Here is an 11,401-nt window from a genome sequence, read left to right on the forward strand (position 1 = left end):
CGTGTTTTTTCCTTCACCACCAAGTCCTTACAGCTCTTCCTTGCCTTATGAGCATGTCATCCATAGACTTAGCATGCGCTGTCTATGGGAACCACGGGTCAACGTGGAAACCTCGCGTCTTACCTTGATATAGCACCATTGGCACTATTACTTTATTGGGTCTTTTCTAGGATCGTTTGTGTGTGCCTCTTTTGTTTAGTTTATCTCCTCTATGAGAGGGACCTTGAATTCATGGTTTTAAAAACCGGACTGGAGGTAAAACTGAATTTGCCTCTGGTTCTTGATTTTTATTGGTTTTTGACTAGTTTTAGCCTTTTAGGCCTTTTACCAGATCGGACTGGCCTTCGATTTTTGGTTCAACTGGTCGAATCAACTAGTCTGATCCGATTTTTAAAACATAGCCTTGAACATCTCGCCACCACCTTTTCCACACACTACCTAAGCTCTGATTCCACTAGTTGGGCAGATAATACCTTGGAGAGCTTTTAATTGAATAGTTAATAGAACATATAGAAACGCTACTTAACCCAAAACACTTAAGTCTATGAGTTTGAGTCTAACTAAGTTATATTAATCACTACTCTTGTTAATATTATTTCATATGAGACTTTATTTATACGTGTATACCCAACATTTTTTTAAAATTTTATATTTCTTTCTAATTTAAAAGTTACTATATCTTGTAAAGTCATCTATATATATAACTTGATTTTAAATAATAAAGCATGTTGAAAAATATTATCATTGAGTGAAGTTTTACTTTGAATGTCTGAACTCCCTTAAAGCTGTTAATTATCAAACTAGGAAGCCTTGGATTCCTCCAGGCGATAAACAAATAATCGGGCATATAAAGAATTACATTCACATGTAACCGAATCTTCTCACCATACATTTTAATGTATTCATTCATCATATCAAAACATCATAGAATGCATTAAATCGTGGTGGTATTTGAATGTTAGAGTAGATCACAATGAATTTCAATGTTCATGTTGTTATGTTTTCTTCTGCTCCATTCGATAAAGAATTGATGAGTTTAGTTTTTGAAGATTTTTGAATCCAAATGTTTAGGTTCTAGAATGAGAATGTAATCTTTTTTCGTCTAAATCTTGAAATAAAAACATATGAAATAACTTTGTTCATGCATCATCTCATAAAATTCCAGCATGTTTATTTGATTTTGCAACACGTGAAATTAGGGACAGAACCATTTGAAGACCAAGGGGGACTCTTAAGTTGGAAAAGGTAGGATTTAGGTTTCAATTTCATACAACGTCGGTTAGGTGTTTTGTGCATACCTTAGATCAATGTACAGTGATCTTTATATAGGGCATCTAGTGCATAATTTTGAAGAAAATAAAACCTCGATTGGAGAGTGATTCTCGAGGAATACAACTTTGAGAACTAATTTGGTGATTCTTTGAATCTTTTTCCAAAATAGTTGCACAAGTCAACTTGTCCTTATCATTCCTTAATGTTTGATCGGTGACACCCCTAATGCTGAGAAGAAGAGCATGGCCAAGGTTGTTCATGACACGTCATTAGTTTGTTCATCATTGTTAATGTGACATCAATAATATTCATTGTCACGCCGGTTTATAAGATTTTTATAATAAAATTGATAAGAAAACCTCAATTTGAGAGTGATTCTCAAGGAATACAACATTACAACCTAGAGAACTAATTTGGTGATTCTTTGAATCTCTTTCCGAAATAGTTGCTCAAGTCAACTTGGCCTTATCATTCCTTAATGTTTGATCGGTGACACCCCTAATGTCAAGAAGAAGAGCATGGCCGAGGTTGTTCATGACACGTCATTAGTTTGTCGATCATTGTTAATGTGACATCAATAATATTCATTGTCACGCCGCTCTATAAGACTTTTATAATAAAATTGATGGCACCTAAGATTTTCTTTAAAAAAAATACCTGTTGTGTAACCTTCCATGCTACATTAATACGTGGTTTGGCTGTATCACAAAAAAAAAAAAAAAAAACGTGGTTTGGCCAAAAGGGTATGAGGTACGAAGGCTTGACAACGAGGACGCATCCAGTCCCAGGTCAGGCCAGAACTGGGTTAAATTTTGTGGTGTATATGGGACGGTGCTGGCATGAATGGACAAGACCAACTTTGGCTTGGCTATCGTATTCGTATGTGAGTAAAGCCAATGTGAAACCTATACCAAGAGAAACAAAGGGTCGAAAACAGGAAAGGTGGGGTTCACAACAAAAGATTTAAGAGTTGGGGCCTGGGGCTCCTTTCCATATAATTGAAGGTTCTGCTTCGTCTTAGATTTAACTCATGCATGGACTGTCAGATTCAACAGGTGTGTCTGGTTTATTAAAGCTACGTACTTAATTATTCGGCCAACAATAAATGTTTATTGTTGAAGCAAATTAAAGGATCACCAATAATTTTCACCAATAATTGTAGGTATTTAATTATCATGGTGTATTTAGACTATTGAAACATGCCTTGGGTCTCCTTATCGTACCAAATTAAAATTCAATCACCATCGAAGAACTTGGACTTTTATGGATTAGGTTAGAAAAATCTGCTCCCGAAGTTAGCAGAAATTAAATGGAGTTTTTGACATTTTGTTGCCTCTTGGTTTTTTATATTTAATGACGGATATTGCTTCTCATCCATTTGGTACTTTGGGTGTGGAGTTGGAGAAATTATTATTTATACTGAAAAGACCAATGAGATGATGTCATCTATATAAATATATGTATGAGCTTCCTAATCAATACAAGAAATAAAAAATAAAAATTACCGAATGATGTCACATTTGCATAAATAACAACATTTTATTGGTTGGGAGGTCAAAGAGGACCACGTTAGCAATCCTCTTATTGGACCTAATAATTTCTCGTGGAGTTGGTAACTTAGTATGTGTTATGGGTTTCGATATTATTAATTAAATACAATAAATATTTTCACATGCTCATTATTATACACTTGGTACATACAATATCCAGAATTTCGTATGCAATGTATACAAAACTTGATAGTAATATTAGTGTGTACGGACGTGACACTACAATAATAGTACTACCTCCATCCCATTTAGTTTGTCCTGTTTGAAAAGTCAAAATTTTTAAGGAAACATCATTTATTGTTTTGTCTAACTTTTAAAAATGTATTAATTTTCAAAACTACCCTTAAATAAAGTTGATTTTCTTTTCAATTGGAGTAGTTTTGAAAATTAAATAGAGGTATAATAGGAACAGTAGTAAATTAATGACTTTTATTATTAGAAACAGGACAATATTTTGGGACATCCCAAAATAGAATAAAGGACAAATTAAATGGGACGGAGGGAGTATGTGATAATAATTATCTAAATAATGATGGGTCTGTTAGGATACTGCTTATTTTGTTGAAACTAAAAACTTATAGCTGAAAGTACGGTGGGTCATGAATAGTACCAAAAGTGCAGTGGGGCCATGAACAGTACCAAAAAATGCAATGAAGCCCATAACTAATAGCAAAAATAAGCTAAATTATGAAATAATTTTTATTTTTTATTGGTATCCAAAGAGAGGAGATAGATACCATGATTTTCAATTTTCTCTTCGTTCTACATTAAACAAAAAGCCAGCAAATCTGCAAAATCTTTAAATTTCAGTTTTGTTTTATTTTGCTCCCTTGATGGAGCATCGTATAAACTGCCGGAGAACCCATCGCATAACAATTTTCTCTTTGTCCCGAGGTTCAATGTACACAATAGTTTTCACAAAAATTATATATTGACGTATTTTTATTGGTTTTTTTAAGATAATAGTTATATTTATAAAATTTTCATAATATTTTCACAATAAATTTTTAGTTGTAAGATGTTATTAGTTATTATATGGGTGGACAACAATATAATTTAAGTTGTAAATTTAAATTAGAACTAATAACAACTTATCACTTATCACTTATGATTTATCATTTATTATTATTAATTTTTTAAAAAATTTATAATATTATCTCAACATTTGTGAATTTATCTTGGGAAATTTTTGTATGATTATGGAGTTATTGTTTCGTCTCAACTACCGCCACAAGCTTTTTTCTTTTTGGGCGGCTGGACCCACAAAAGGGTTATATGATCCAACTCCGATTAAAGTGAAGAATATCCTTTTTAATGTGCTAGATACTTTAATACTGAACATCATCAGCATATATATAAAAATTGATATATATTCAAAACTCATACAGTCACACTGCTTGTTGAATTTTGCAACAAATTTTATTACGTAGGACTTACAAAATTAATGTATCAAATTGTAACACACAATTTTTTTTTTTTTTTGGTTGAAATGTTCATATTTATTTATTATGTTGTTACGTCAATTTGCAAGATTATTTTTGTGGGTTTTAGTTAGCTCAACTGGTAAAGTTTCTGATGATTGAATAAAAGATCTGAGATTCAATTTTCGTTTACACCAAATACCGATTGATATCTTAGTCTGATGATAAAAAGATCATTATCAGGAGCTGTATGAATATTATATATATATATGCTTATGCATGATAGGTCCAACTATATAAGATGGAGGGATAAAGGTCACATACCAAAGATGCAAGCTCAGTCATACAATTTTGTTTCCATTGGCTCAGAGAGAGAGAGAGGTTAAGAAAATGGCATTTTCAAATGAATATTATACCAGTTCTGAGTTTTCAGATGAATTTGATCTAGGTGTGGTTGCTAGGAATTTTGGTAGGGGAGAGAGTAACAGCCAGCTATAGTACGACCTAACACTTGTGAATCAGTCAATTCAATAATTGAAGCAAAACAAAAACAAAGTTTAGAGAGAGAAAATACAACCATTAAATCATTTTGAGGTCTAAATTTGGTGCTGTCTACATGCATTGTGAAAGATAAAACTCCCATCATTTTTATCGGATCAACATCATCGTGTTTATGCCGAACTTGCGTTTGCGTATATATCCGTGGCTCATTTGTATTAGTAATATTAAAGATAAGGTGCTAACAAAGCACGTACGTCTTTATCGTTTGATGGCACTTTAGCAAGGGTGGCCACTAGCTTTTGCCTGTAAGTTCAATATAGAAAATTCCTCATCATCAGTGACCAAAGACTTTTTTAGCGTACATCACCGTCATGATGATTAAGAAATATATGTAATTTATATATATTTTTTTTGTTGTTGGAAAATTAGATTAGTTTCATATAAAAAAAAATTTTACTGAAAAAAAATAGTATGATTGATCAAATAGTAAAGTGTTATATTAGACTAGTCTCTAGGTAAGCGCGTGCTCAAAGACTTTTTTATTTTTTTGGGTAAAAGTTAATAATTTGCATATATTATAATTTTTTTAAAATTTTTCAAACAAATAAAAATGATAAATTTTAGAGATAAACGGTAATTGTAATTTCTTTTTTAAACGTAAAGGAAAAAAATCCTAAATTTTAGAAGTTTTTTTTTTTTAAATTCAAAATGAAATTTGTTATTGGACATTTATGACCATATTTTTAAATGAAGTTACCCTTTATTAATGAATGTATTTTTAAATCACATAAAAGTCTAGTTAAAAGAGAAAAATCATCTTATATATAGTATAGATAATATTAATAACAATAGGAGTAAATGGTTAAAACAATATAACTCAATATGAATCCATACTTGTTTCTCAAGTTTTTTTTTTTTTGAATCCATACTATATTTAAAATAATTCCAAGAATAATGGTCTTACCTATAAGTCTCCTAAATATATAGGTAATTATTCCATGAAGAATCCTTCTATAATTTCATATTTTAAGGGTATACTACAAAAGTGATATCTATAATTTACCAAAAATATATATACATGTATTATAATTAGTCCAGGAATAGTGGTGCTTTGATGCATTCTCTCATTTATTTTAGGGTTCAGGTCTTCAGGAACCTTAGACCACCACCACCAATAAAAAAGAAAAAGAGGACAAAAAAAAAGCTGAAATCATTTGTCCTTAGAACAAGGAGTCCAAGTTCAATTAGCTCTCGCAAAATGCCTCAACCACTAAAGCATTGAGTGGAAAATTTATCTATATTTTATTATCTATGTATATGTCAGACTTTTGTTTTGAAAGATTTTTTAAATATTTTGCTACTACCCATATCGACAATATTTTATCTACATTTTTTGATAGTATAACAATTATATCACCAAAATATATAACCAACTCTTTCACGGGTTCTTCAAAAAAAAGAAAAAAGAAAACTCTATCACGGTTAATTTGTATGCATTAAATCTCCTTTTTACATATCCTATTTAAAAATAAAAAAATTAAACCTTTTTGGATAAGTAAAATTTTGTCATCCAAATAATTATTATGTCAAATAATAAAATATTAAAAATCTTTCATAACCTTGTAACTCAAATAGTATATTCTGGTATTTTTAACATAAGTTTTTAAGGTTCAAATCCTCCTAATTCTAATATCGAGTTATAAAAAAAATAAAAAGTCTTTTGTTTATCAAGCACCTAAAAAAACCATAGTTTTCAAAATAATACTTTAAAAAAAAGTTACTATACATTTATTTGCAATAAATAAACTAAACAATGAAAATAAGCTATCGAAATGCACACTCGTGCTCATTTTTCTTCTAAGTTTGTTTTTTAATTCTCCACAGAATGGAATAGGTATGGAAAACTACTTGATTAATTGTATTGTAATAGTAAGTCCATTAAATAATTGCCTGAGGTCACTTTGATTGAAACGGTGCATTTGATTCATTTTTCTTCTAAGTTTGCTTTTTATTCCCCACATGATAGAATAGGTATGGAAAACTACTTGATTAATTTTATTGTAATAGTAATTAAGTCCTTCACTAAATAATTGGCTGAGGTCATGATGTTGATTGAAATGGTGCATTTGGTTAATTTAATAGCAAAGAATTAAGTAGTATAATTTTACTATCTATTTAAAATTACTTATATATAATATTAATTTCTTTAAAGATGATGATATGCTAATTTTGTTTTTAGGTTTTTTCTTATTTCTTTATGTATTTATCATAAACCTTTTGAACGGTTGAAAACTTAAAATAATACATATCAATGTGATTATTTCGTAGTAAACATAATTATATGGCAAGATCCTTGTAGTTCAATTAACACATTTTGATATTTCTAATGAAGATAATAAGAATTCAATTCTCCCTCTGTCAACTATCAAATTATTAAAAAAAAAAAATCATTTATTTATAAGCCTTTGCAAAGTCATAAATAATTTTTTTTTTAAATACCTAAATTTTTTTTTTATAAAAATAAGATTACAATTGCATTTTCACACAATAAATGAAATAAACGATCAAAATAAACTCATTCAAACACACAATCATGCTTTTTTTTTTTACTCCCCACATAATAGAATAAGACTGGAAAACTACTTTATTAATTGAATTGTAATAGCAGTGGGTCCTTGATTCAATAATAGCCCAGTGTCATTTTGATTGAAATGGTGCATTTGATTAATTTAAAAGCAAAGAATAAGTAATATAGTTAACTTTCTATTTAAAATTTCTTAGATAAATATATCTAAATTTAGTTTCTTTAAAGATGGTAGTGTGTGCTATAATGATTTAGACTTTTCCTCATTGCTTTCTTAGAAATCTTTTGCACTGCTGAAATAATATTATATCAAAGTGATTATTTCGTAGTAAACACAACAATAAGCAACCAACCAACATATGATAGGACCTTAAAAAAGTGTGATGCTCTTTTCCCCATTACATTATTTTATAATGCTCCATAGCCTTATGAAATGGGATATGCCTTTTTGGTGTTTTATACAGTAGAAGGTTTCTTCACAACAATGTAGCTAAACGTTCTTCTCCAGTAGCCTGTAGTTGATTAGGGTTTCTTATTTCAATGATAGTTTGGACCTGAGGTCATGCGCAAGTATTATATTACTATTACAAATCGATTCTCTATTAAATTATGAGACGAATGAAACAAAATATATGAGTCATTCACTACCCCTTTTATTTTATTTTATTGCATTGCCATTTAACTCTGCCATGTTAGCCGCACTGCAAAAGGAATCTCTCGCATTTCAAGAATCCACCGAAACCCATGACCTTTTTTTTCTTCTTTTTCCTGTGATATAATTTTAACTTTTTATTATTAAATTAAAGTATTAATTGATTTTTTTATAAACAGAAACTAATTTTTTTTTGCATAAACAGAAACTGAATGTACGAGGTGTTTGGTACATGTGTTTGAAAATAAGTATTTTATTGTTTGAAAGCATGTGTAAAAATACGTATATGAAAAAATATATAAAAATGCATGTAATATTGTTTAAAAATTAAAAATGTGTATTTGAATAAGTGTTCCAAGCATTCCTAAATTTCTTATCCATTCACCAGATATGGCTATTTAATATGAAAGATTCATTTAGTTTCGAGATCAATAAGAAGAACCATGAAATTCAAGATCAAATTTTAGAATACTCCTTGTACTTTGTTTATAGCTCCCGAATTTTCTTGTGAAATTATTTGGAAAAAAATCAGTTCTAATCTAATAATCCAGAGACCCAAACAGAAAGGGAGATGGTGCCATAACTTTTAACTGATAGCCGAGATTTTTTGGAGATTTTTCCTGCAGTTGACCTCAAAGCTACAACATAGTTAATTAGTTCATAAAAAAGAACATAGTTAATTATGCGTGGAGCCCATTCTGCTTTTGTAATGCATGGTTTTCCCTTTGCACGCAAAACCAGTAGCTCTACCAATTGTCTTATCCTATATCATATGTGCCTTTTGTTGTGTTTCTAGCTTACTTTCTTGGTTAGAATTTGGGAACAGTAGCTACTTACTATGGCACAAAGAGCTTCAATACTCACTGCAAAATCTCAGTCACTCACTCACTCACACAGCCACTATCGGACGCTTAAACAGCCATTTTTGCTGTTTAATTAATGCATATTTCACAAGGTAATCCAAAATCTATTTTGTTATTTTCTACAAAGAAACCATATCAACAGGAAAAAGAGAGAAGTAGAGTAGAGCATAAACAATAATGAAACCCAAAAAAAAAAAAAAAAAAAAAAAAACAGGGTATTCCAACCTAATCCATGAGAATTTCTTTGATGAATAATGCAACCATTAATTGCATTTATGGTTGGAAATTTTGGTTGTAATTGCATTGCAACCAAGAAAATATATATACAACTTGTGATAGCCTTCTTCTTCATCATCAAGAATCAAGATCAAAAGCTAGAGAGAACTCTAAAAATTCCTATTATTATTTTTCCCACCTACCAAACACCACAGCTTATCATCTTTGAGCTGTACTTCAATTCCTTTGTACTTGCACAACTACTGTCCCATAATCTAACGACGTTACCGTTAAGCTCCGTCAAGTCCTGATACTTGTACCACCCCATCTCTCCCATCTTCATCCTCAACACTCTCTCCCAACTGTCCCACCACTCCCCCACCTTAACGGCGCCGTCAACGCCGCTTTCCTCTGCCGTTAACTCTCCGTCATCTTCCCCACAATCGTTTTCCTCGTAGTACGCAGCAAAAAACTTCACCCCCTTGGTCACTCCGCCGGATTTAACGTCGTCAACCTCCCTTATCCCCGAACCCGAACCCGAACCCGAAATTGAAACTGGCTCATCATCATCACGTGGCAGCAGCACATCAGGAACCTTTATTTCTGAAACCGGCTTTGACCCAATTGAGCTTTGATCGTACCTCGGCGGTGGCGGTTGCGATGGAGACTCGTCGGAGGAAGTAGCCGCCACGGCACCGCCGGTGGCTACTCTGATCCTCCAGAAACTAACGGCAGCCGTTATGACGGCGACCCATGTCCACAAATTATTAACAATTGTCTGAAAACCAACGTTAATATAATCAAGAGCAAGTGCTTCTAAAGGAGAATGAGAATCTAAAGCATTCATCATATTCATTTTTTTTTTTTCTTTTCGATTCTTATTATATCCTAAGACCAAGACCAAGACCAAAACCAAAACCAAAGAACCTCAAAGCTTTTGGTTCTTTTTTTTGTGTGTGGGTTTGGTTTTTGGTGGGCGTTTGTTCGAGGAGTCTGGCGAATTATTTATGGGGGAGGTGAGAGAGTGTGAGAATCAATAGGAACCGTTGGATGAAAAAACAAGTTGGGGTGCGGATCTAATAGGAGATGCCGAGAATCGAGAACTAAGATGCCAATTGCTGAAGTAGATCCTGATCTTTATACCGAATTTTCACATTGTGATTGATTTTATCCTGCAACACGCGTAAGGTCAGCAATACATCTCGTAATGTAACCACAGTGTTTAACAAAAAATTATTGAATATTTCGAGCATAATATAAATGCATACTCTTTTATCTCATATAAATTATGGACTTTACCATAAGTTTAATCAGTGAAATTCACAGTTATGTAAGAGAGAAGAGTACGCATTTATGATACTCTAAGAGTAACCAATAATTAACCGAGTTTAATATGAACATTTTTTTAATGTGAAATGAAGTGAGAGAGAGAAAGTGAAAATTTGAAGGATTTTGTTGGACCATTCCATATTACCTCACCAGATTTTTAGTTACATTTTTTTTTTTTAGGAAGTTATTTTTGTATAGTAGTATTTTTAATTATTATCTAGAGACAAAATATTCTCTAACAAATTCCCAATTATTATCTCTATTTTATGTGAATGTTCTTTTATTATATATAGGAGTATTCCTTTAATTAATTACTGTTTTTAGTGGAATGGAGAAATTAAAAAAAATTGAATGAAATTATTCAATAATACTAAAGGCTCAAAAATGATTTTGTTTTTTTGACCGAGAAAGAAATAGTAATGTTACAATAATAAATTATTTTACAATATTTTTATAAGTTGTTGATGTTACTAGCTTTTTATTTGATTTTATCTAGACTCATTATTAATATCACTTTTTCATTTACCAATAATCACTCATCACATCAACAGTTTGTCAAAAATTTTATAAAAAAAATTGTATTTTTAATTTTTAATTTTTTTTTGAAACTTGACTTGATTTCATTAAGAACACTTCAGAAATTGAAGTACAACAGAGCACGGCAGAAATTGTATTTTTAAAATTACTCTGAAAGGAATGGAAGTTTTAATTATCGGTAAAAAATAGTACTATAAATGAAATTAAATGCAGTTCCTTACATTACAACTCCCAAGAAATGAATCATTGTTTCAAAAAAAAGAAAATGAAAAAAAAGAAAAATCATTAATAAGCATATGAAGAAAAAGGTATGTTATAACCCTTTTCAACATTTTATGATTTTGATTCTCAAGAAAAAACATTTAATGATTTCCACCTGTACACATGTTTGTTTGCGTAATTTAAAATATAAGTTTTCTTTTACCATTAATTTAAAATATTTTTTAAAGTCACGACTATATTTTTAAAGAATTTAC

At 30.8% G+C, this 11,401-nt stretch overlaps 1 protein-coding gene across 1 annotated transcript; it reads right to left on the reverse strand.

Annotated features, from left to right (window-relative positions):
* Positions 1-9,059: 9,059 nt before the first annotated feature.
* Positions 9,060-10,150, reverse strand: LOC142642503 (uncharacterized). Its single transcript, XM_075816869.1, has one exon. It carries the CDS (start codon positions 9,913-9,915, stop codon positions 9,259-9,261), a length of 657 nt encoding a protein of 218 aa, XP_075672984.1. The 5' UTR covers positions 9,916-10,150; the 3' UTR covers positions 9,060-9,258.
* Positions 10,151-11,401: the final 1,251 nt, after the last annotated feature.

Source organism: Castanea sativa, chromosome 7, assembly GCF_040712315.1.
Source record: "Castanea sativa cultivar Marrone di Chiusa Pesio chromosome 7, ASM4071231v1".
Lineage (NCBI taxonomy): Eukaryota > Viridiplantae > Streptophyta > Magnoliopsida > Fagales > Fagaceae > Castanea > Castanea sativa.

Excerpts from the sequence above, each read along its gene's own strand:
- LOC142642503 (XM_075816869.1), bottom strand. The coding sequence starts at position 9,915 with ATGAATATGATGAATGCTTTAGATTCTCATTCTCCTTTAGAAGCACTT.